Source organism: Hipposideros armiger, unplaced genomic scaffold, assembly GCF_001890085.2.
Source record: "Hipposideros armiger isolate ML-2016 unplaced genomic scaffold, ASM189008v1 scaffold_128, whole genome shotgun sequence".
In the NCBI taxonomy this organism is placed as follows: domain Eukaryota; kingdom Metazoa; phylum Chordata; class Mammalia; order Chiroptera; family Hipposideridae; genus Hipposideros; species Hipposideros armiger.
The window spans coordinates 516,504-542,155 of record NW_017731478.1 but is presented as its reverse complement, the minus strand read 5'-3'; the positions used below and the strand labels follow the sequence as shown (position 1 = coordinate 542,155).

Genomic DNA, 25,652 nt, shown 5'->3' with positions numbered 1-25,652 from the left:
TCCATTGAATCCGTTCCCGCTCTCTACTCCATGTCGCAGGGACTATTTTTAAGTCTCTCCCTTTTTTTTTTTAAAGGTACGTTCAGTTATTAACGTTGGCCGGAGTGTTATATACTTTATCCCTTCTTACAAAAACTAAACGAAAAGTGCCACTTGATTCATTCCATCTTAAAGAGGTCATTTCCTGCCTGGGGCTTGATTTCGCAGTGAGGGATGAGAGAGCAGAAATGAATAAACAAAGCAAAAAGAATGAACGCACACACATGAACAAGCATGACATTAAAACAGCGTTTACGAAATACATGGAGTCAAGAAAACGCTTGCCCTTGTTGGAGTTCCCCAGATGGCGAGCTTCCGGGGAGTCTCCATCCGCCCGGCGTCCCCGTGGATATTGCTCAGAGCTGTTTTCAACAAAGAAAGTAAAATCCTTTTTGTTAACTGGAAAACAAATGAGCTGCGTCTGTTGACTTATTTCCCTCCTCCTCCTCCTCCTCTCCCTTGGGGTGGATAAAAAGGGGAACTGCCGAAACCCGGGATCGAACCAGGGACCTTTAGATCTTCAGTCTAACGCTCTCCCAACTGAGCTATTTCGGCTGCTGTAGAAACGGCGCTGCATTTCTGTCCTCCTCGTTGTCCTAACGTCCCCGCTTCCTGTGCTTCGGGTCTGATGCCGCGAGGCCAAGATCCGCCGTAACAGACGCCTGCCGGGCTCGCCCCGCATCTGCGTGCAGCGCCCTTTCTCTTCTTTCAAGACCACCGCCTCTGAGCAGCTTTCCTTAATCAGGCCTCCCAATACGACCCCAGCCCCTTATTTATTTATTTTTTTTGTAAGCTTTGGTATTGACTGTTTTCCCTCTTCATTCTCTGTCTCCCCAGCTAGAATGACAAACCCAGGAGGAGCAAGGGAGTCATCTGCCTCGGTCATTGCTGTATCCCTCAGCGCCTAGGACAGTGCCTAGCACGTAACAGGTGCTTAATAAATATTCGTTGAATTAATGAACGAATGGATGAATGGATGAACCCTACCTGGCCCAGAGCTCCCCTTTCTCAAAGTCCCTTCTCTGCGCAAAGGAACAAGGTCACCCTTGAGTGCAGCCCCCCAAACAGCCCAAGCATGGCAGGGATGCTGACCATGCCAAGGCCTGGGGGAGGACGCACTGGCAAATGTGACTTGCTTTGGGGCAGTGAGTGACTCAGATCCGGCCTCCTAGCATGGCCACCACACCTGTGGCACCTGCTCAGCTTCAAAGCACAAAGAAATCAACAGGTAGGCATCCAGGTGCAGCTCTCCCTGCCTCCCTTCCCTCTGGGAATTGGGTGGGTGGGGAGTGCTGTCTGGGAGAGGATGAACCAGTGGGGAGGTCCTCCATGCTGTCAAGTCATTTAGTAAGTGTTTGCCAAGCACCTAATGACCCTCCGGCCGGTCCACAAATACAGTAACTAGATAGTTCAGTATAGTAGTTACGCTAAGAAGGAGAATAAACCGAAGTGATGGGATGGAATACCAGGGATGGGGTTAGTAAGCGAAGCCGGCAGCTGAGAAGACGTGAAGAATGAAGAGCCAGCATGTTAGGACCTGAGGTAGAGGCTCTCGGACAGAAGGACAGCTGATGCAAAGGCCCTGAGGCTGAGAACAAGGTTGGCTAGTTGGAGGAACAGAAAGAGCGTCAGCGTGGAAAAGGTGAAGAGGGTGAGGGGGGAGCCGGTGGGCGGCAGGGTCAAAGAGGAGGGCAGAGGCCAGATCTTACCAGCCTTAAAGGTGAAGGGTTTAGATTTTCTCCTGCGTGGAAATGGAGCTGACGGTGTCTCGAGTGTTTATATACCTTCTTAACAGGGGAAGGGGAGGATGTAGGCCACTTAACGAAGAGTTAATATCATAGACCCAGAGAACATTTTGGTGGTTGCCAGATGGGAGGGAGGTTGGGGGATGGGTGAACAAAGGGGAGGGATTAAGATGTACACATTCCCAGTTACAAAGTACAGCACAGGGAATATAGTCAATAACATTGTAATAACTATGTATGATGCCAGGTGGGGACTAGACTTATGAGGGGGATCACTTGCTAAGTTACATAAATGTCTAACCACTATGTTTTACACCGGAGACTAATAGAATATCAATTAGCTGTAATTGAAAAAAAATATTTAGAAAAGGAAGAGTTAATAATTTTTAGGAAAGATGAATGGGCCTTAAAGGAGTTAGGTCGGAGGTATGACCGTTTGTGACAGAGTTCGTCTGGGTGTGGTGTCCACTCAGTCTTCCGTCCTGTGACAAGAGTGTCTTGTGGGGGGAGTGGGGAGGGGGATGTATGACCCCTGGGCTCCTTTTGGAGGGTCTCTCTCTAGGCAGATAAGGGGATTCAGTGAAAGACTCGCGCTGCATTTGCGGCTTTTTAAGTGCCTTCAGCTCAAAATAATCCCGATACCAAAGCAGCATACCCTGAACTCCTTCGGGAGCCAGCCGGGACCACAGGGGACGCGTTCTGCTGCTCTTCCTTAACCCATTATCATTCTTTGAAAACTAATGATGAATGTAACATTCTGATAAAAATCAAATAAGGAAGAAAGGAAGGAAAGAAGGGAAAGGAGGAAGGGCAGAAAAAGGGGGATGGGAATAGAAAAGAACGGAGGGAGGGAGAAAGAAAAATAAAATTCAAGCAGTCCAGAAAGGTAACAGAAAGGAGAGTTAAGGAGTCACCTTATCCCAGTCCTTCTCCCCAGAGGTGACCAATGTCTAGTAAACTGTGATTTACGTGACCTTGGGCAAGTTACACAGCCATTCTTTACGCCTGCGTTTCGTCATCTAATGTGATAAAATGACACCTGCCAGAAGGGTTGTGAGGCTTAAATGAGGGCACACCTGGCCAGCGCTGACGAATACGGCCTGAATACACCTAAGAGCTATACAATTGTTAGTTAGCTACTGATCAGGAGTGGAAGGACCAACCCCAATAAAAAAAAAAAAGTTTAAGTACCAACATACCCGAGCTGTATGTATATACATCAGGCCTGCCCACTGCTCAGTACCCAAGGCTTTCTGCACGCAGTACCTTCTTGTGAGATGGACAACTTTTGCAAGTGCCCTAAATTCACGCCGTTGCAGTCACAACTTCGACGCATGCATTTCCGCGCGCCGCTGTATCACAGAGAATTTTGCAGGGAATATACCAGAGAGGTCTCCTTTTGTTGTAGTTAAAAGGGTACCTTGGCCTCCCCGTCGGGGAATCGAACCCCGGTCTCCCGCGTGACAGGCGGGGATACTCACCACTATACTAACGAGGATGAGGCACAGCTCCCTTGCTTTGGAGGAGTCCATATAAACACAAACTTTCCTTGTTTATGGCGCCCACCTAGTTTAGACTTGGTTTCCACAGGCGCGTCGCCAAGCGCCCCTGGCCGGTGGGCTTCTCTGCGGCGTGGAAAGACTTGCTTGAATCGACGGTGGCTCTGAGCACCCAGAAAGGAATGTATGCGAATGGAGAAAACGTGGGACTTCCTAAATTCTCAGCCTTAGAGAAGGCAGGGGATGTAGCTCAGTGGTAGAGCGCATGCTTTGCATGTATGAGGCCCCGGGTTCAATCCCCGGCATCTCCACTCTCTTTTACCCTTTTCTTTCTAAACCATACGGTGGTAGGCTAAGCAGGAAAGAGGATCTAGACGCACCCCCGTCGGCCGACCCGAGGAGGGAGCCCCCTTGGAGAGAGCAGCGCTAATCAACGTCCGTGAGCTCCGTCACAGATGCCCGAGTCCCTCCCCTTGGGAGTCAGATTCAGTAGTTTGGTGGGGGACCTAGGAATCTGCACTTTTAAACGGAACTCTCCTAGCTATTCGTGTCATCAAGTAGTCTGCAAAACACTGGATTTCTAAGGAGGGTTTTGTAGCTGGCCACGCCGTCGGTTGACTCTTGGGAGCCTAATGCCAGGTAATGTGTGTGCACTCAGCACCTACTGTGTGCCCAGGTAGAGTGTCGAATACTCTGGTTTCTCTGGATAAGACAGGCTCCCGGACTCGATATTCCAGTTCAGGAGGCTAGTAATAGCAAGTGGTGTTAAATTTTATGAAGACAGTAATGATGACGAACGGGGAGGGTGTGGGGACTGCTAGAGATAGTCAGGGGAGCCTGTCTGCAGGAACGAAATGGCAGGTGCAAAGGCCCTGAGCTTGAGGGGGTGGGATGCGCCATTTAAGGGACAGAAAGAAAGCCCTATGCATGGGAGTTCCCAGAATGAGGGAGGCGGCTTGAATCTTCCAAGACACTGAAACGCCGATGTTAGGGATTACGATCAGATTTAGGTTTTCAAGGCTCCCTCTAGTGGCCAGGTGGAGAATACACCGCAGGGCGGACACCAGACCAACCAGGAAGCCCAGCACAGCCTAGGCAGGAGCTGGGGGAAGTGGGGAGCACGAGGGGGCCCTGGACAAATTCTGGAGGTAGTGACAGAACTCGCAGATGCCTTGAATGTGTGTGTGTAGGAAAGAGGGGGCAGAGTGCAGAGAGGGAGGCCGACCTGGCTGGGGTTAGCGGCCACGCAGTGGGGAAATTGAGTACTTTTGTTTTGTCTAACTTGTGCATTTATTTTATGGTATTAGCACAAATTGATTTCAGAAAAATCCCTGTGAGGAAACCGACCCCCCCGCAGGCTCACAGTGCCAGGTCGCCGCTCAGCACCCACCCAGACCAGTTTCTATCCGGACGTCCCCAAGGCCACCCCCAGTCAGAGATTCACTAGGACTCACACGCCAAGGTTTATTACAGACAAGTAGGTGGCAGGGAGCTGCCCATGGGCAGGAGACACCCGCGCAGTGTGCCCCACTCCACAGGAGCCTGGGCCCCCCTCGCTGTAGGGAGGGTGTACTGCATCTGCAAGGAGGGGGCTCAGCAGGTCCTGGCGTCGCCCCCCCTGCTCTCAGCCACTTCACCCTCCAGCTCCATAAGACTAATGTAGTCCACCAGCACATTTAAAGGGGACCTGCACATGGGATAAACTATTATCCACCATTTAATACATAGTTATAAAAAGCCACCACTGGGGCAGACTGCCCAGGGCGGCAGGCAGCAAGCTGTGTCCAGAACCAGGCCAAGATGAATGAGGGTTTCCGGGGGCTTGACGTGCTTCCTGGGGGAGGTCCAGGAGTGGGGGGGCTTGTCAGAAACCGGCCGCTGCCAGGCTCCTCTGTGGCCAGAACAGTTCCCGGCCCGCAGCCAGGCATCTGTCAGAGGTCCGAGGTGGGGGGCCAGGCTTTCTCCACATCGGTGTGCATGGCCTTGGGGAGCCACTCGCAGTACTCAGCCAGCAGGTCTGCAGGGGCGGCAGGGCAGCGTCAGAGTGGCTCTGCCCAGCTGCCCGCTGCAGAGCAGATCCCTCTGCCAACCCTGGGGCGGGTCACGTCCCATCCGCTCCCAAGCCCTGCTCATGGGGCACCTGCCCGCGTCAAACTCACATTTGGGGCTTTTCCTCCAAGCAGCCAGCAAGGCATCTCGGCAGTCAGCCTTCTCAGCCACAAGGGCTCTCAGGAGACTCTCGGTCCTGGGCTGCAGCCTGCGGGGGGTGGGTTGTGGGGCATTACGTTGCCCACAGGCTGGCCACTCCCTGGCCTACCCAGGAGCCACAGGAGGGGATGGGTGAAGGGTCCCTGTCCCTCCACCGTGCTGGGTGTGTTGGCTGGATGGAAGGCTCCAGACCCCATCACGTCCTGACTGCCTCTGACCCACCCGCCCTGGCCCTCCTCTCATTCCTTGAGCACTTGCCCACCCAGGCTGCTCATCCCATCCAGAACTTTCCTCCAAATTTCTGCCTGGTTCACAGCCCACCTCCCCCAAATCCGCCCCGTCAGGCTCGCCTGACCAACCCCACCAGGCCCCATGACGTCTCATCCCTAACATCCTGCTTTGTAACCGTGTCACCACCTGCTATGCATACTAGCTGTGCTGTTTGGTGTCAGTCTCCCTGCACGGATGTCCCCACAGGGACAGGGACCTGCCTGTATCCCAGCAGAGACGGTGCTCAGAACCATCTGCTGGGTGAAGTTGGCTGGCAGCAGCCGGGGAGGGGGCACCTGGCCCCACGTCCTCATCCTGAGTCCCTGCGAGTGTCCACGCTTGTGCCCATGTGCGCCCAAGCCCCGTTCCTGCGCACCTTCCAGAACGAGAGCAAATGGGGAGCAGCAGAGACAGGCAGGGAGAGTGAGGATGAAGATGCTGATGATGGGTCTGTGCTCAGCGGGCGGGAAGCCCACAGGGACTCAGGCATGCAGGACGCCTCCTGCTGGTGCCCGGCAGCTCTGTAGTGGGCTGACCGTGTCTCCCCAAAAGTCCCTGTCCACCCAGAACCTCAGAATGTGACCTTAGTTGGAAAGAGGGTCTTTGGAGATAGAATTAAGATGAAGTCATACTGGATTGGGGTAGGCCCTGAACCCAATGATGGTGTGCTTGTAAGAAGAGAGGACATGTGGGGATAGCCATGTAAAGACAGAGACAGAGATTGAAGTGACGCGGCCACAAGACAAGGAACCTCTGGGGCCACCAGGAGTTGGGGAGGCAGGAAGGATGCTCCCCTAGAGCCTCCAGCCCTGCTGACACCTGGCTTTTGGGCTTCAGGCCTCCAGCACTGAGAGAATACATCTGTGCTGTTTTAAGCCACTCGGTTGGTGGTCGTTTGTTACGGCGGCCCAGGACGCTGATGCCAGCTCCTGCCACCACCGCCCGCTGCCCCGATGCTCCCGGGAAGGGCTGTACCTGGCCCAAGTCTTCAGCATCGTGCTGGGGCTGGACAGCAAACAGCCCTGGTACAAGGCCAGCTTGGGGAAGACCTGAGGAGAGAGCACAGGACAGGGTGAGGGGTCCCCCGGCTCAGCTCCCGCCCACAGCACTAAGGAAAGGGTTGGGGGCAATCTCGGGGCTCCCTACCTGCCCTTCCAGCAGAAAGCGGGCAAAGTGCTTGTAGCAGTCCAGGCCCTCCGGGAAATCTACCAGAACTGCGGGGAGTGGCCAGCCGACGCGATCTGTAGCGCAGCAGACAGTGAGCAGGGGACAGGGGTGGGTCCTCCTATGTCCCTTCTGGAGCCGGAGGCCCCACCCACCAAAGGGACAGACAGCCTGGGGTGACACCACCCAAGACACACACACTTCCTAGTGTAAGGCATGGGACCATGTGTTCGCGGGAGCCCAAGGCCACCAGGAAGTCACCCCAACTCACAGAACGTGCTGGCCCGGTGACACAACACCCGCCCCTTCTCGGGGCAGTAGGCAGGGGGCGGCTCCTCCAGGGGCTTGTCGAACTGGCAGTAAGAAGGCAGCAGGACTGGGATCCACTGGACCTCCACAGTCGAGACACCTGGGGGCCCGGGAGAGGGCTGGGGGTTACAGCGGGCGTGCTGCCCGGGAGGGGCTAGTGTCCCCACCGAGGGTCCCTGCGACACAGCTCACCAGAGCCGCAGTGGGTCGGGCGGGGGGCTGGACACCGGTTGTGCTACCTTTCATGTACATCTTGGTCGTCTCCACAATTTCCTGGTAGACCACAAAGTCGGGGAGCTCTTTGAAAAGGACGGAACTGGGGTGGATGAAGACGGGGTCATCAAGGAGAGGGGTCTGCAGAGAGAGAGGGTGAGTGGGCGTTGAGTCCAGGAGACACGAGCACCCGGTGAGAGTAACCCACGTGAACTCGGCTACACGCTTGGCCAGGAAAGCAGGTGGGCATTCTGCCAGGTGATGAGCGGCATGTCTGTACCGGGGACCAGTATTCAGCCCAGAAAAGACGCTGACGTGTGTGCTGACACGTGCCTCACTCGACACCACCGTGCTGAGAGAAGCCAGACAAAAAAGGCCCCACAGTGTATGATTCCACTGACATGAAATACTTGGGGGTCAGCGAAGCCACAGAGACAGAAAGGAGACTCCCACAGCGGGGAGATCAGGAGAAAATGGAGAGTGGCTGCTAGTGCGGACAGGGTTTCTTTTTGGGGTGACGAAAATATTCCAGAATTGATTGTGGTGATGGTTACACAACTCTGTGAATACACTAAAAACCACTGAATTGTACACTTTAAAATGGTGAATTGTATGGTTTGTGATTCATACCTCAATTAAGCAGTTATGAAAATAATGTTGGGGTGAAGCTAATGGCCCAAAGGAAGTATGACTCCCAAACACCCAACCCTGTTCCCTGGTGGGGACTTTCCCAGAGGCTGCAGGGATACATGACCGAGGACAGGTCCCCCCCCAAGGGCTGCTGCAGGTGTCCTGACAATGCCGAGCCAGGCATCACGAGTGCCCCGGCTGGCAGGACTCGAGACAGACAGAGGAAGGGGTGGAGGGGGAGCCCCGGGCACAGCGACTGCCACGCTGTCTGTCCCCCAAGCTGGAATCCGACCTTGTAGGCATTCCTCCACTTGTCGTCCAGCAGATCCTCGCTCTGGACCCTGCGGGCCAGGTGGTCACCCAGGCCGGCTGTCACGATCTGCCGCAGGTAAGTCACCTGGCTCTCGGAAGGAGGTTGCATCTTGGGGTCCACAAAGAGCCCAGCCTCGGGGCACACTGAATTGACTGGGGGGAAAGCCAGGTGTGAGGGGAGCAGTGAAAGAGATGGCGGGGCTGGGCCCGGGGCTGGCTTTGCCCTGGCCACCTGGGAAGCCCGACACCACTCGACGCTCAGCTCTGGCCTCAGCACCTGCTCATCTTGGCCCCTCCCCACCGAGCTGCTGGGTGGGCGGGAGACGAAGACCCCAGCGGGGCAGAACCAGCTGCCCTCGCCCTCGCCATGTCCTCCTCTTCCTTAGGACAAAACCCCAATGTTCCTCTGTGGGTGGCAGAGTGAGCTGCTAAGAAGCCACCCCCCCGCCCAGATGCCAGAGTGGCCCCAGGACTCGGTCCTGCCCGTGATATAAGGATGGAGTTGCCGCCTGGGATTTTTGGAATGCTCGTCTGGCGCCTTCCTCCTGCCTAGAAAGCAGATGTGATTAGATCTCCAACTGCCTTCTCGGCCCATGAGGTGGCCTGGAGGATGAAAGCCACATGCCAAGGGTGGCAGGACAGCAGCCCAGAAATGTGTGGGCCCCTGGAGACCCCGTGAAGCCAGGGCTGGACCCTACTTGGGATCAGGGGACCCAAGGATGAAGCTGGGGTGCCCAGGGGCAGCTGGGTGGGGGGTGTGGTAGGCAGCTGGTCCAGACGAGAGCCAGGGACAGAGGGTGACGAGAGGGCCATCATGAAGGAAAGGATGCGGCTGAGGTGTGCATGTCATCACTCTGCTTGCTGGTGTGTCCTCAAAGAATGCAAAGGCGCCAGGTGCTGATTTGGGGGTCCCGAATCAGTTTTAGTGAGGAGGTGAATTTGCAAACATGGAATTTGATAACTGGGGAGGGGCTGTACACAGGCAGCGTTGAACATTAAAAGGGCCCCGTCTTGTGCTGGGGGCTGCCCACGGCGGGGGGCCATACCTGCGGTGGTCAGCTGGCCCCGCAGGCGTCGAATCTCCACCATGGCCTTGTACCGCAGCCCGTTGGCCTCACAGAACTGGGGCGAGCAGCCCGCGTACTCGCAGGCTCCCACAGCGCCTGTGGACGAGGGCGCACTCACTCGCTGCCCCACCCAGGCCCCAGGGGGTCCTCCCCCCTCGGCCGGGGCACATACCCAGCAGCACCATGAGGTCTCCGAGTTTCAGGGAAGCGCCTCGTCCTGCCCAGGTCCTCTTCATCTGGGCCACCCGGGCGCGCCTGCCTTTCAGCGTGGCCAGCTCCTCGTCACTGGAGGCCGGTCTGCAAACACACACATCACCCAGCTATTGCCCCGGCTGAGGGCCGCAGGGGCAGGCAACACATATCTGTTCATCGGGGCAGGCGCAGAGGCTCAGGGACAGTGCCTGGTGGGGTCACTAACATGATTAAGGTTTTAAGCTCCAGCTCAAGATTCACCCTAAAATTCACCTCTGGTAGCCAACAAGATAAAAATGTGGGGCTGGCCGAGTGGCGCGTTGGTTAAGAGCTGGCTTGGGACGCCAGAGGGCCCCGGTTTGGATCCCACATATGAGGGCCAGTGACACTGCCCTCTACAGCTAAGATGCTAAACAACAGCTCAACCTGGAACTGGGATGCCCTGAGTAGCCGGCGACGGCGTAGGCTGCAGCCCCTGTGGCAGTGGGTTGCCATAAGCTACCATGTGTGGCCAGCAGCCAGCGTGAGCGGCCATCCAGAAGCCGGTGGCTGATCTGCCTCGCCTGGTAAGAGTGCAATGATGGTGCCAACTTGGGCCAGTGAAGCAACGTCCTCCACAACTAGACTGAAGAACAAAAGGACAGCAACTTGTCTGTTCCCATCCCCCAATAAAAATCTTAAAAAAAAAAAGATAAAAATGTGCATGCTTCCTACTCACAATTAGAGATCAGTATAAAGACACAATCTAACAAATGAGTGACATTGTATATTGCTGTGCTGCTTACAGATAATAATAAAAAATCCTGAAAACTGCTAAAACATATACCAAGTATGGACTGGAGAAACGAATTTTCTCCTGGTTCCCAACCCTGAAAGTAATAGCTGACACTCAGGTCGGTGTCAGGCACACTTCGAAGTCCCTTGCTCATATTAACTAATTTAACCCTAACAACAACGCAATTATTGTTATCATCTCATCCCCATTTCCCAGATGGGGAGGATGAGGCACAGAGAGGTGAAGTCACCTTCCCAAGGCCACATAGCTGGGGACTGGCAGAGGGAGGTTTGAACCCAGATGGTCTGGGCCAGAATGTGGGGTCTTAGCCACAGAGCCTTGGAGCAGCAGTGCTCGGGGAATTTTTTTTTCCGGGCTCAGATCTCGGGGAATTTTATTAAAACAGATCCCGCAGAGAGCAGAACACTGATGGGCGCTGGAGGGTGAGGGTCTTGCACATGACCGCCGCATGAGCCAGCTATGCCCGAGGCCGGGCTCCAGGCCGTCTCTCAGGCCGAGCATGAGGCTGGGATGCCCAGCTCCCCAACCCTACCTGTCCAGTTCCACGAACAGCTCCCGCACTGTCATGGCAGCCACAATGGTGATGGCATAGGGCAGGCAGCCGTGCTGTCTGCTCAGCGCCAGCATCTTGGCGTAGCGGGGCGCCACGGGGAACGTGGCCATGGTCTTGCCCAGCGCGGTGATGGGACAGCTCAGCCGGGACTTCTGCAGCTGCTTCATCCTGGAGGACGGAGGAGGCTTTAGCGCCAGAGCTAAGAGGCCCCGGCGCTAGGGAAGCTCAGGAGAGGGGAGAGGGCCAGGAACGGGGCAGAGACTGGGCCCCCCCACCCATCCCCTGCCCTACCTTTCTGCTTTCTGGGGCGCCTGCAGGGCACCTAGCGAGATCAACAGCTCCTCAGCAGCAATGAGGGCCTCCACAGAGGGAGGGGTCGGAAAGGGGAAGTTGATGACCTGGGACCCAGGGAGACAAACAGGCGACAGAGCTGAATACCCAAACGTGAGCACGGTGACTGCAAGAGGGAGCAGGGCCCGGCCTGGCCACTCAGAAAGGGACCCGGGCACGCTCCAAGTCCATGGGCCAGGGGAACCCCAAAGGCCCTCATCCTTCATGTATTCCCATCATCCCTCACTCAGAAGCAGGTATTGAGCACCTAATGTGTTAATTTACTGAGCACCTAATGTGCGCCGGGGCCGTTCTTGGCCATGGAGGTTGAGAAAAGCGAGACAAGGACTCTGCCTCCACTGAGCTTTCCTTCTCACCCAGAAGGGGCCGTAGATGAGAGTAAACACATAAACAAGAGTAAGTGCGCCCAGACAATAAAACGGCGACAGGACAGGGAGGGACTGGGCTCAGTGACGGTGGCACCTTAGGGAGAGTAACGGATTCAAAACAAGTGTTCTAATAAATTCTTGTACACTCATGTTCACAGCGGCACCATTCACAACAGCCAAAACGTGAAAACCACCAGCGTCCATCAGTGGGCGAATGGATAAACAGAGTGTGGCCCATCCGTACACTGGAGCGTGGTTCGGCCGTAAAAGCAACGAAGCACAGACACACGCTACAGCATGGATGGACCTTAAAACATGACGCCGCGTGACAGAAGCCAGACACAAAGGGACGAACACTGTATGAGTCCGTTTATAGGAGATGTCCAGGACGGATAAATCCACAGAGACAGGAAGCAGGCTGGTGGCTGCCGGGGCTGGGGGAGGAGGGAGAGGGAGTGATGGCTGATGGGGCGGGGCTTCCATTGCGTGTGGGGTTTCTCTGACTGCACCGCCCCTGCTGGAGCAGGAGAGACGGGCAACCCCTGGACAGGGGGCCATGAGGACATTCCTCCTCCTCCCCCCAGGACACTGAGTGGGCAGAGTATTCTGTGAGTCCAAGAGGTGGGTGGGACCTGTCTGCACAGCTTCTGTCCCTGGCAGCCACCCCCGGGGTGCTGAAGGGGCACAGCACTAGAGGAGTAGGGGGTCACAGGAAGTGGGGGGCCCCAGGTGGCTGGACAGGCACCACCAGACGGCATGCCCCAGGCTCCCTGGGCTGTGGGGAAGGGGAGCTGGCCCAGGGGGGTCCGGGGACCGCCCTAGCTGATCACACGGGACATGCGTCCGCTGAGAGGTCAGTGGGGTGACGGCAAGGCTGGGGGCTTCGACTCACCTTTTCAATGTTGAGAGCTTTCATCTGCAGGATCAAGTCTTCCACGGGCCTCCGGGTGATCTCAGGAGGAGGAAACTGATCAAAGTCACTGAAAACTGCAGATGAATACAACCTGAGAGGACCAACGACACAAAACATACATACATAAAGGAGGCGCTCAGCCACACTACCCGACACTGAATCTTGACTCGGCCAGAGGTGTTTATCCTGTTCCCGCCTCATTTTCCTCGCCTGTGAAATGGGGCTAACCTAACAGCTGCCTCGTGGGGGCTGGTGAAGGTATTTTAGGTACCACGCGGAGTACTCAGAGCCGTGCCTGGTACACAGCGCTCCGTAAGCTTAACCACTGTTACTTCTTACTGGTTTTCTTTGTGTACTTTCTCAATTTTGTTAAAACAACGTTAAAAAGAACAGCAATAAAGCTGTTACAAAAAATAACAGCACACAGACTGGAAGGAAACATTCGACGACGTTACCTCTGACAAGGACCTAATGTAGAGAACTCTTACGACCCAACTATCAAAGAACACAGAACAGAAAGAAAGCACCCAGCGCAGGCCCGACCTCAGCAGCAGAATGAGTCAGGAACCTGAGCAGCTGCAGGCCAACGCGAAAGGGCTTGTGGAGCTCCCCCAGGGCACAGTCTCCGGCAGGATGTGGGACCCCCCCTTCTCCTTGGTGGGTGGCTGCTGCAGACCGGTCCCAATGTCACTAGGGAGGACCCTGGGGCACCCCACCTGTAGCAGTGGCCAGGCTCTGTCCGGCCCGCGCGGCCCGCCCGCTGATCGGCGGAGGCCTGGGAGACCCAGGTGACACGGAAGGAGGACACACCAGTGACCCGGTCGTAGTGCCGCTTCTTGACCTTGCCACAGTCCACCACGTATTTGATGCCCGGGATGGTGAGGGACGTCTCGGCCACATTGGTGGCCACGACACACAGCCGAGCACCCTCTGGGGGAGGCTGGAAGACCTAGGAGGGGGATGGCGGCAAAAGGACACCAGAATCAGGAAAGGATTCGTGCGGGGACAAAGCCAGGATATGTCCCTTGATCAGGAGTCGGCCAGGCTGTGTGGGCGCGGAGGCGACGAGGTGAACACGTCCTCTCCTTGCTTCCAGCCACAATGCTCCTAAGCTAAATGCAGGCAAGTGGGAGACCCCAGTGCTCTCTTAAAACCTGGGGTGCTGATCAAACAGCGGATGGGGTGCATGACTCAGGGCCTGCCCTGCTCCATCCTGACGCCCTCAGGAGGCACCCCCAGCTGGGCACCCGCCCCAGGCCCTACTCAGTTACCTTTGCTTGCTTCTCTGGGGCCAGCAGAGAATAGAGCGGCAGCACGTGCATGGGGAGCGAGGCATCCGGCTGCTCACCTGCAGGGAGAGCAGAGGCCCGCTGGCACCACTAACGCCCATGGCAGAAGCCAGCCTCATACTGTCCAGCGCCCCCCTGCTCTGCTGGGTGAACTGAGAGGATCCTACGCCAGCCCTGCTGCCAGCGGCTCAGCCCTTGGGACCTGTACAGTGGGCAGGGAGGCCAAGCCTGGACGGACGGAGGGCTGGGAGGGCGGAGGGCTCTCGCCGGCCCCACTGCCTGACCTAGATGGGAACGCCGGCTCTCTGTAGAACCGTATCCTTGGAAGAGCCTAGCCACAGACCCTACAGCTTGCTGGCGTGCCCTCGGGCTGCCCTACCCTGCCCCAGGCTGGACACGGCCAGGGTTTGGGAACGTCTCCACACGGAGGGCCCCAGCGAGCACCCTCTGGAGTTGGATAGCCCTCCCAGCCAGCCCTAAGGCCTGCGTTCACCCAGCAACACAGAGCCTGGGGCGGAGCCTCCACTACAACCAACACAACAAATACTTGAAGGCCTGCTGCATGCCAGGCAGTTTTAGGAGCTCAGGGAACAACGGGGGACAAGGCTGCCCGAATCCCCGGCTCTCTTGGGGCTCAATGCTAGTGGGGCGCATACGCTCCAGGTCACATCGCTTGACTTGGAGCCCCTGAGGGTGGGACAGAGAAGTCTGGGCCCCAACAGACACGTGCTGAATGAATGACAGAATGGACTCAAGGGCCACACCTCCGTCTGCGCCGTCGTCCCCCAGGTCCAGGTCCAGGTCTGAGCCCAGGGCCGCCTCCTCGTCGTCCATTTCCGCTTCCCTGTCCTCGTCCCCTTCGCCTGCTGGCAACACCGAGTAATTGTCCAAGCTGATGTGGGGCAATATCTACGGAAAACACGACATCAGGACCATGGGCTGCAGGCGACCCCGGGTAGAAACTTACATAACAAGCAGGAAAAACAAGTCCGTTCAAGCAAGGGGCCCAGTTCCGCCACCCGCGAGCCGCGCGGCCATGGCAGGTCGCACAACCTTCTTCTGCCTCAGTTTCCTCATCTCAAAATTGGGGCTAATCACGGGACTTATCTCATAGGGCCGCTGTGAGGGCTATTAGCTAACACACATGAAGCCTTCTGGACACTGCCTGGCATGTTATAAACGCAGCAGGAGGGTCAGTGACTGAGCAATGACACTACTGCTCAGGCGCTCAGGGCCCGGCCTTCCGGAAGCTTCCTCCCGGACTACAGCACAGGGAACCATGAGCACCATCCAACAGAACTTGCTCCCTGGTAGGAACGTTCTAGGCCCGCGACGTTCAATTTGGTCACCAGCAGCCCCAGGTGACCACTGAGCGCCTGAGGTAAGTCTAATATGACTGGATAAGTGAATTTTAACTGTTTTAATTAAATTTCCATCTACACAGCCAGAGGGGTGGGGAGGGGCTGGCATCACCACTCAGTACCCCCTAGCGGGCCCTGCGCCTCCACGTACCGCCGCCTGGGCCTTCCTTGCCCGTGCCCGCGACTTCTTAAACTTCCGCGTTTCTTCCACCGAATCTTTCTGATCTTCCTCTTCTGGAAAAGGTGAGTGGATTAGGGAGGAAGACGTCTTGTGGCCAGGGCCAGGCTATCAGGAGCCTGTTCTTCACGGTACACAGTTAAGGTCACTGCACTGGTGGCCATTCATGGGGGGACGGGAGGGCAGGCAAAGGTGTCGCCTCTTACAGAGGGCAGAGGGAGGCTCCGAAGCCAAGGCTGGTGGCGGCCCAGCCTCGCGGGGCAAAGTGCTCCAGCGGCCGGCTTACCTGGCGGCCTGGCTCGGGCGTGTGGGAAGGCCCTCCTCAGCCTGCGGCACAGCGCATGCACCTCGGCCTGCCCCGTCAAAAACACCAGGATGCCGCCTGCGGGAAGAATGATGCCCGTCCATCATCCACGCAGCAGACATGGACTCAGCAGTGACCATGGGCCAGGCTCTGCTCTGAGAGCCCATCAAACCAGGAGACGCGGACGAGCGCCAGGCAGCCCCCTCCGGGACTGAGGGTGCCAAGACAGGGAGCCTGGCACCTACCCAGGAGATCGGGAAAGAGGGACGCAAAACACAACCTGTGCAGAGCTCACGGCAGCTCCCTGCACAATAGCCAGAGGTGGACTCCACCCAGCGCCCATCAACAGATGGGCGGATAAACAGCCAGGTCCATACACACGATGGAATGTGATTCAGGCATAAGAAAGGATGAAGTGCTGACACGTGCTGCGACCAGGGTAAACCTGGAGGGCGTGACGCTGAGTGAAAGAAGCCAGTCGCAAAAGGCCACGTGCAGTATGATTCTATGCATAGATGTCCCCGATACGTAAATCCACAGGAGGGGTCAAGCCAACTGTGGTGACATTAGGTAAATAACTGAGCAAGTGCTAGGGGGACATGGTAAAAACTGTGAGGGGGATCAGGGGTGAAACTCAGGTGGGACACACCTGTTCACCTGTCCTTGTCTGTGGGCACCTGTGCCAAATGGCCCCTGCCTGGGCCCTGTGGATTGTGCTGCTTATCAGACGTGGACAGAAAGCACCCTCTTTCCCCTGTCACTGAAGCCTCACAATACTCAGGGTGGAATTCGGGGGGAGGGGGGTAGGTGCTGTAAACACTCTGGAACCAGTGAGGAAACTGAGGCACAGCAAAGTCAAGTGACTACTCCGAGCCACCCAGAGACGGACCCGGAGCCCACGCTGCTACACCCTGGGGGGCTGGAAGGGGGAGGCCTGGCCTTTCTCCTCGCCGGGGCTCACCTGCAGGCAGCATCCGGTGGATCTTACAGACCTTCCGGAAGCACTCGCCACTGTAGTCCTCCAGCGGCGTCCGCTTGTTGAAATGCACCGTCACCGGGAACTGCCTGGACTCCACCTGGGGCAGGTGCCCGAGGAGGCCGGGGTTAGAGGCTGCGGGGTAAGCGTCGGCCCAGGCTCGGCCCCTCCCCGCTTTGTGAACGAGCTGACCACGAAGGGCTCAGTTTGGTGCCTCCTGGGAACCTCCTCGCTGCCAGGGTGTCCTCGCTTCCCCGGCTGCCCGAGACCCCGGCCCTGGGCGTTACCTTGACGACCGGGGGCGGCTGGGTGAAGAGCCGCTGGTTCTGGGTGAAGTCCTCGACCCGCAGCGTGGCCGACATTATGATCAGCTTCAGCGGCAGGAGCCTCTGTAGGACCGACAGGCTCGGTGAGCCTCGGCCACCCAGGGCCGGGGAGGCCTCTGCCCTCCCTCCAGCCCCCACACCTTGGCCCGAGGAGTAGAAAAGGTGAACTGATTGCAGGATCTGCCTGTCCAGGGCAGTGGCTTGTTAAAGGAGCCCCTAAAGTCCCCAACGTTAAGCCCTAGTGGGGGGATGTGAGGCAGGCGGGCCGAGCCTGGGGTCCACCCACTCTGAGACAGTGGGCGCGGTCAGCCCCCACGTGACGTTCCCTCACTTCCCCCAGCCCACCGCTCAGTGAGGGCTTCGCTCCCACCACCCTCCACCTTCCCCCGCTCTCTCCTCTCCGTGGCTTCGTCCGTCAGCAGTTCACAGGCCTTCCGCGTCTGCTTATTGCCAGCTGCCCTCACTGAATCAAGCCCGAGGGCAGGAACTGTTACCCTGTGTCCACTGGTGAGCGCCAGGTGCCCTGACCTGGCCTGGCACACACAGAACTAAAATCTCTTTGAGGGAGTCTCTACGCTTGTCAGCATCAGGCAAAGTGTCAACTTCGCAGCAGGACTTGGGGGGGCTATAGTGGGACTGCTCCATGGAGGGTCCCCAGGGCAGCATCCTTCGACCCAGCAGCCCTCTGATGCCCATTTCTGTCCCGTCGGGGGTGGGAGTGGAATGCAGGCCGGGTGCTGGGCTAGCGGCTCAGCGGGGACCACAGGGCGTGGCTGGAGGCGCCACCTGCTCTGCGGGTCCCAGAGACGCCGCCGGTGCTGGTGGGCCTGGCTGGCTGTGCGCTCCCCGCCTGAGCCTCTTGCTTTGGACGGAGGGAAGGGTAACAGCTGATGAGGCTGGACCCGGGATTCCCACGGGGTGGCGTCACACAGGCTGTCACACCGAGACTCACAGCCCGACACTGGGCCCGGGGGGTTTTGTCCTAGGGGGACCCTGTCACAGTGGCAGCCTGGGTGCAGATGGGCGTGGGCCGAGGGAGCCTGGGGACGTGGGGCTCCCAGCACCCCACTTCTTCCTACCTTCGCCCGGAGAGACACGATGCGGGACAGGAGGCCGATGAGTATGTCTGTGTACACACTCCGCTCGTGGGCTTCGTCGATGATCACCACCTTGTACTTCAGCAGCAGGAAGTCCTGGGAGGGGAGGCCACTGGGGTGAGGCCTGCCAGCCCGGACCGGAGCCACCCAGGGGCACTTCACACCCCCAAACTCCCGCTCAAGGAGCCCCTTTAACAGCTGGCACGCATCCTGGCACACTCAGTCTGGGGGCATCTTGGTCTGTGACCTCGGGCAAGTTACTTCACCTCCCTGTGCCTGTTTCCTCACCTGAACAATGGGACTAACAGGACCCACCTTATGGGGTCCCAGTGAAGTTCTGATGACAACGATACCTGTGAAGTACACAGCAAGGGCCCGGGGGGCCTGGCAGAGAAAGCACAGCTACTGCTTATTAGAGCTCAGCTACCAAATGAGGCGCCCATGGAGTGGGGAGGGCAGGAACCGAGAAAGGGGTGGGGCCCAAGGGCAATCGGGCGGCACAGGCCCCACAAAGGGGCCGTCGGACCCAACGCCTCACTCATAGCCTCCTTCCCAGGTGACCAAGGCTGGCCTCAAGGCAGAGGAAGCAGGAGTCACCTGTGCTCTCCCCAGAGACCCCTGCCCAGGGGGGTGTCACACGGTCAGCGAGGAGCAGTGTGCATTTGGCTAATGCACAATGTCTGTGAACCAGATCGTAACAAAAATACAAGCTCACATTGAATAAGCACTTACTGGGCACTGTGCTAAGGGGCACTCGCGCATTCTGCTACAAAACAATTCCATGGGGAAGACACCAGCTTGCAGATCAAGAAATTAAGGCCCAGGGTGGTTAAGTAACTTGCCCAAGGTCACACAGTGGCACAGGGTACATGGCGTTCTGCCAACAGCTGGCGCACCAGCCGCTCACACCCAGGGTGACATCCTACCTACTCCCCACCCTCACGCTCACTGGCCTCGCTTTGTGAGGCAAGGCCAGCAACCCACCTTCTGGATCTCCTTGAGCAACACGCCGTCCGTCATAAATTTGATTCTGGTCTGTTCGGTCACGTTCCCTTCGTATCGGATCTGGTAGGAGACGACCCTATGGGAACATGGTATGGGTTCAGGGCAGGCGAGTTCCCCAGAGGTCTAGCTGCAGCCTTAGGGTCACTGCAAGGTGGGCAGCAGGGGAGGCCTGGCCCCAGTGGGCACGCGGCTAAGGGCAGGGCCAACGATGCCCTCCACGAAGCCAGACCCCTGCCCAGCCCACTGTCCCTTGCCAGTGTGAGGGGGAGGGCAGCCAAACACACGTGGGCATCTTGGCTGGAGCCTGACTGACCCACTGACTATAGAAGCTTTTTAGGAGACAGCCAGGGAAAGCTGAACACGGAATGGAGGGCGCTCAGGAGTTATGACATACTTTTCAGTCGTGAGAAGGGTACTGTAGCTATGTTTTCAAGAGTCTTATAAAAAAGAAAAAAGTCTTGATCTGTCAGACCCAGTGAAATACCGAAGATGAAATGGTATGACATCTGTGACTTGCTTCCCAACAACTGGGGGGCGGGAGGGGAGGTAAGACGGAACAACGGTGGTTGTGAGGTGACGATTGTGAGGACAGGGTGTTAGGGACGGGGGTGGGGAGGGGCTTCCATTCTACTCTTTCTACTTTTGTACGTGCTTGAAATGTTCACGATAGAAAGTTGTAAAAAAGGACAAAAAAAGGGCAGCTTTGTACGTATTTTCAAGGTATACTATTAAATGGAACAGGAAAGATATAAAAGGGTGTGAACAGTTAAGAACCATTTATGCAGCTGTCAGGGAGAAATACGGAATTGCTTGTCTGTGCACAGGACTGCCTAGAGCGATCCACAGGAAACGGGCAGCGGGAGCTGCTGCCGGGGAGGGGAGCTGGGCACCTCACCCACTACCGTGCCAACAGAACAAGCCTCCCCCACTTGCATGCCAGCCCCAAGGGGGCAGGCGGCTGCCAATCCCCACCGCGTCCCGAGAGCCCGGGGTGGGCCTGCACACAGCAGGTGAAGCTCAGTAACATCTGACGACCGGATGGACGACATACCCTCTCTACACTCGTTTGTATTTTCTGAATTTTAGACCACATGGGACGTGCCACTCCTTCGAAGCTGAATGCAGCTGTCTGGACTAAGGCCCTGGCAGCTGCCATAGAAACACGTCCAGCCATTCTTCCTCAAACTGCTTTCTAAGGCAAGTCCTACCGCCTCTCTGCCAGGAGAGGACTGGCACCGGGGAACCCTGAGTTTTAAATGAACTTGCAATGCCAAGTACTCAGCACTGCCTGCCTGCGTTTGCTCACCTGCTGCTCTGCTCTATCTTCAGGCCCCTGTGAGAGTCAACGTGTCCCCTCAGTGCCCTGTGTGATGTGAGCCCAAGGGCCTGGCTGGCTTGTGCCTGCTCCATGCCCCCTGCTCAGGGGGTCCCACCGTGCAGTGCGCAGGAAGCCTTCTCATGTGAGACCCCCGCGCTCAGGTGCAGAACACGCCTCCCCAGGGCCCTCAGGCTGGACGAGGGCGCATAGCGCTGCTCAGACTCCCCTCGACAGGTGACCCCGGGAAAGGCCCCGAAAACCACCCCTCAATACGCCTCCAGGAGGCTGTGTTCTCACCGCTGGGACATATTCATCTCCTTGGCCACTCGCTGGGACATGGCCACGGCGGCCACTCGGCGGGGCTCTGTGACGCCAATGATGCTGTTGTCACTGGGGAAGGGAGAACGTATCAGCAGCGCTCGCCTCACCTGTCTGTCCCAAAGTCACACGCAGCGCCACGTCAGGAATCGCTGCACAGATGTGGCCCCTATCAGGGGTGACAGGCCACACACGGCAGGCAAGGCACCTCAGTACCGCTTAACAGCAAAAGGGACGCCGGCACGCCCGCACACAGGACATGGTCTGACCGTCACAGGAAATGGAAGCCGGGCAGCTGCCAGCAGGCGGGAGGCCCGGGCACGGCGGGCACACGCTCCTCCAGGCACAGAGCCTCCTGAGGGCCCAGGGGCCGGTTTCTGGGCTGCACAGAAAGGAGCCAACAGCAGGCCGAGGCTGCCCTCCTTAGTACGGGTGGCTGGCGAGCCTGGCCCCTGGCTGGCACCTGGGAACCTGCATTTCGGGAAGGTTCCCCCTCTCCCTGATTAGAGGGGCTCGCTGCGCCAGGGCTGTCGTAAACAGTGTGTTTTATGCTGACCGCCTGCTTTCCTTTGGGGACTCTGGGATTCAGGTGCCAGGCAGAGGTGACCAGCCCTCGATAAACAACCTGGGTGCGGAGTCTCTAAGGGGCTTCCCTAGTAGATGACACTTGACATGTGTTGTCACAGCTTGTTGCTGGTGAATTAAGCATGTCCTGTGCAACTCCCCTGGGGGCCTGTGCCTGGTGCCCCAGGCTTCACCCCGGCGCCTTTGCTCTCTGCTGACCGTGCTCTGCGTCCTCTCGGTGCACTAAGGCATAACCCCGAGTCCGACCACAGGCTGGGTCCTGTGAGTCTTCCTAGCAAATCGCTGAACCTGGGGGTGGGCTTGGGGATCCCTGATACACATGGTTCAAAAGTGCCGACAGAAGGTAACATACCACACGATACGCCAGGGACCGATTGGAGCATGTTACATGAATTCAGTCATTTCATCTACAGAGCCACCCTGGGAAACAGGGACAATGATGACTCCCATCTCACAGCTGAGGAAACAGGCCCAGGGAACGAAAGCAGCCGGCCCAAAGTCACACAGCATGGAAACGGCAGAGCCAGGATTAAGGACTTTTGGGGACTACATCTCTGCTGTCACACAAGAGACCTGCGAGGACCCTGTGTCAGCCCCACCTGCTGTAGCCTGCTTCGTAGAGAAACTGGGGCACCTGCGTGGTCTTCCCGCTGCCGGTCTCGCCACACACGATGACAATGGGGTTCTCGCTCACTGCCTCCATGATCACTTGTTCTTCAGAGAGAATTGGGAGCTTTAGCCGTTCTTCCTGCCAGAGAGGAAGTCAGCGTTTAGGGACGAAGGAAAGCCTTGACAGCTGGGGAGGGGGACAGACAGCCACGGCCCATGGGGGACAGAGATACAGGCTGTCTGTCTCTGTCCTTTGGTGCACGAGACCCGAAGTCCTCCGGGACAACCTGGTCAGAGCACAGGGGCCCCGAGACATGGGCACGCTCAGCTGTTGCTGGTGCAGGGGGGGTCACATTTATGGCACCGGTGATGCAGCCTGACCAAATCACAGGGGCGCCATCCCTCCACACCCTCAGCGCCTCTCGGCGCTGGCCTAAGTTCTCATCACAAACACCGGAGCGGCAAACCTGCACTTCAGGGGAGCGGTTCACAGGGATGAAGACGGCAGGCTTCGCTGGGGGCCTGGCCGGGATGGGGACTGCAGCCGGAGGAGCTGATGGAGCAGTAGGAGTTCTGGCAGGAGAGGCCGGACCTGGGCTCCCACCCTCGGCCCCTGGCAGAGCTGGCTGCAAACACGCTGCCACTGTCCGTGCACCAGCCTCTACCCACTCAGCAGCCGGGGCCTCTTCGGCTTCAGACTCCACGGCGGAGTCAGACTCCTCTTCTGCCTCCTGGAGACGGCGCTTCCGGGCCCCGCTGAGGCTGCTGATCTTCTCTTGACCCTGGGCAGAGACCTCGTCAGACTTCCTGCCAGGAGAGCCAGAAATCAGGCCTGAAGGCCCAAGGGGGCGCCTGAGGCAGCTCTGGCCTGCAAACACTCCTCAGAGGCCAGGACTCAAAGGCCACACCCTTCCCACCCCAGGGCCTTTGCACTCGCCGTCCCTGCTCCCTCACTCCCCTCAGTCAAGTGCCACCTCTCAGGGACTTTCCCTGACCCTGCAGCCCAAAACGCCTCTCCCGTCTCCCCCCCATCCTCTTTTCCCTGCTTTATTTTCTGTTGCTTAAGGGAAGCTTCTTTATTATTTTAATTTTGCACTGTCCTCCCGGCTAGAGGAGGGCCCAGGACACAGTCTGCGCACGATGAGCAGACATTAAATGCCCAACAACGCTTACAGGGACCAGGCCGGCACTGCCATAATGAACAGAGCAGAATGAGTGCAGCAGCGAGTCGGGGGCCTAGGCAGCTGATGCGGCCACATGGTCCAGCTGCTCAAGGCCAGGTGGGAACCTGGATTTTAATGTGAAATCTCTTAATTTTTAAGTGTTGGCTGTATTGGGTTGAATAGTGTCCCCCCAAAATTCATGTCTGCTGGAGATTCCTTATCTGGAAATAGGCTCTTAGCAGACATAACTAAGTTGAAGTCATACTCGACTGAGGTGGGACCTACATCCAATGACTGGTGTCCTCATAAGAAAACAGGGACACAGCCATGGAAGAAACAAAGACACACCGGGAGGACTCTACGTGGTGACAGAGGCTGGAGTGACGCGTCTACAAACCCAAGGACTGCCAAGGACTCCTGGCCACCACCAGAAGCCGGGAGAGAGGCGCAGAACAGATTCTCCAGCCTCCAGAAGGAACCAACCCTGCCGACACCTTCGTTTTTGATTCCGGCACCCTGAAGGCCCTGGTTCTGGTCTTCAGAACCACGAGAGTCAATTTCCCGTTGGAAGGCACCCAGGGTGTGGTCATTTGTTACGGCTGCCCCAGGAAGCCAATATGTTAGCCAAAGGTCTGAATGCTTTAACAGCTCTGTATGAACCAAACAAAACTTGCTAATAATGGGCCAAGTCTAATCCGTGGCCGCTTGACGGCAATGTCTGTGCAAAAGCTGGAAGAACCTGTAACACAGGACCCCGCTTTGCAGGAAAACACCGACATCCCTGGAGCAGGAAACTTTGCTGTCCTGCGCCTCGTAGGGTTTTTAGCAGCATCTGGGGCCTCTACTCACTAGAAGCATTATAGCACATAGGCCACCGCAAACGTATTTTCTCTGGAAGACTCGTCACCTGAGAGCCTGCCCCCAGGGGCCCTGGCAGGAGGGATGGGCTTTGGAGGGGGCGGCCGACTTACTCTTTGCTACGGTACAGGCGGTCCCCGATGCCCAGCTTGGACGTGGTGTAGTAGAGTCTCATCTCTGCTTCTGAAACTTGGACCTCACTCAATTTCTGTAGCATCTCTGCTCGCTGGGGAAGGAAACGAGTGCGTTAAGACATTTGCCATCACGGCCCTCTCTTCAGAAGGGAAGTGAGGTGCTCTATACAATGGCAGCATGGCTGACACCCCCTGTCTTTTTAAACTAAAGGTCAAACTGCATTGCACTGCTGCGTGGTGTTCTTACGCCAACAGACGCGTGAGCTGGGGGGTGGCTCTGTACCCCCTCGTGGAGTCTGGGGCTGGGTAAACAAGGCTCTCTCTGCATCACTGTGTGTCATAAGACTGTCAAATATCCAGACGCCCATCCACGGGAGACCGAATAAACAAAGGAGGGCCCATCTGTACCAGGCAGCACGCCCCAGCTGTTACCGCGGGAGCAGCTCTGCATGCCGGGAAGGGGTCCCCACGCTGTCTTGAAGAAAGCAGTGTATGGGGACGGGCCCAGTGGGTTCTTTCCCCCAGTGATTCATGAGTTTTTGTTTTATTATTCTTGAAATTATACATATTCTTTATGTCGATTTCACAATCAATACAAGGAAAAAACAAGGAACCAGAGAGCAGGAAAAACACTGCACAGGATTTTAAAAGGACACACGCACCAGAGAGTGAGCGTCCCCTGTAGTAAAGGGCTCCAGGGACGGAGTATTGGTGCTGCTAAAGGGAGGCCTGTGTGTCCCCTGCTGGAGACCCAGCACCTGTGTGTTGACCTTGATAGAAAGTCAACCATGAATCTCAGGAAGAAGCTTCGAGATTGGGGTTTCTCAGTCTCCCCATTTGGGGACTCAGACCCCCCTCCCCCCATCCCTTTCTCCACAGTCTGGAGAGCCGTGTGCAGACTCTGACAGAGCGGGCGTACCTGGCTTTTTTTCTCCTTCTGTTCTAAGATTTTCTGCAGCAATTTCCGCTCTTTCTTGGTCAGGGGCTTCCTCTTCTTCTTGGACAGCGGAGGGGCCTTGGTCTTCTTTTTCTTCTTCCCCGGCAGGACGAGCACATTGCTGCCATCGACGCCTTTCAACGTGTCCTTATCTGAAAAGACACGCTTGCCTGACCCACAGCCCCACAGGCCCGGGAATGCAGGCACCGGCGAAACTCAGGTTTCCCCACTAATGCCCGTTTCCTCTGGGGACTCCTGCCCCACATGTGAGCCCCCTGAGTACTGGCACGGGGGTGCAGGCCCAGCCACCTCCATCCCAGTATCAGTAAGGGGGTGGTGGTGCATGCTATAACAGTGCTTCCCTCAGAGTGGGGGCCTGCTCTCAGTGAGTTTTTGAGATCAAAGCCATTTTCGTAAAAATATTACTAAGTTCTCTTCAGAGCATGCAGTGGACCAAGTACTGAGTTTGTGTCTATCTATTTTTAAAGGTCACAGTTTGAAAGTATATAATCTAGAGCAAAATTCAGCTATCATATGACTCTTCAACTCCACTTACTGTAGCACC

At 57.0% G+C, this 25,652-nt stretch overlaps 1 protein-coding gene and 3 non-coding genes across 4 annotated transcripts; 1 reads left to right on the top strand and 3 right to left on the bottom strand.

The window, feature by feature from the left end:
- Window positions 1-521: 521 nt before the first annotated feature.
- TRNAF-GAA (transfer RNA phenylalanine (anticodon GAA)) lies at window positions 522-594 on the bottom strand. The gene has a single exon. It is a non-coding gene; the product is annotated as a tRNA-Phe (tRNA).
- A 2,616-nt stretch (window positions 595-3,210) lies between these two features.
- Window positions 3,211-3,282, bottom strand: TRNAD-GUC (transfer RNA aspartic acid (anticodon GUC)). Its single transcript has one exon. It is a non-coding gene; the product is annotated as a tRNA-Asp (tRNA).
- A 240-nt stretch (window positions 3,283-3,522) lies between these two features.
- On the top strand, window positions 3,523-3,594 carry TRNAA-UGC (transfer RNA alanine (anticodon UGC)). Its single transcript has one exon. It is a non-coding gene; the product is annotated as a tRNA-Ala (tRNA).
- Window positions 3,595-4,733: 1,139 nt separating this feature from the next.
- Window positions 4,734-25,402, bottom strand: DHX37 (DEAH-box helicase 37). Its single transcript, XM_019648878.1, has 27 exons — window positions 25,318-25,402; window positions 25,070-25,239; window positions 24,130-24,242; window positions 22,463-22,802; window positions 21,986-22,134; window positions 20,781-20,873; window positions 19,145-19,241; window positions 18,143-18,256; window positions 17,025-17,126; window positions 16,723-16,837; window positions 15,744-15,839; window positions 15,431-15,513; window positions 14,683-14,827; window positions 13,901-13,977; window positions 13,346-13,578; window positions 12,609-12,720; window positions 11,289-11,395; window positions 10,977-11,165; window positions 9,629-9,753; window positions 9,436-9,552; window positions 8,370-8,542; window positions 7,474-7,588; window positions 7,197-7,334; window positions 6,908-7,002; window positions 6,737-6,810; window positions 5,443-5,540; window positions 4,734-5,300 (listed from the first exon to the last, which is right to left on the bottom strand). The coding sequence occupies exons 1-27, from the start codon at window positions 25,400-25,402 to the stop codon at window positions 5,215-5,217; spliced, it is 3,441 nt and encodes a 1,146-aa protein (XP_019504423.1). The 3' UTR covers window positions 4,734-5,214.
- Between the last annotated feature and the right edge of the window lie 250 nt (window positions 25,403-25,652).

Coding starts and splice junctions, on each gene's coding strand:
- DHX37 (XM_019648878.1), bottom strand. CDS start 25,402: ATGGAGGTGGCTGGGCCTGCACCCCCGTGCCAGTACTCAGGGGGCTCA. Junction 22,803..24,129: donor CGCCTGTACCGTAGCAAAGA/GTAAGTCGGCCG, acceptor CTCTCCTGGCAG/GAAGTCTGACGAGGTCTCTG. Junction 13,978..14,682: donor GGACGACGGCGCAGACGGAG/GTGTGGCCCTTG, acceptor CTCTCCCTGCAG/GTGAGCAGCCGGATGCCTCG.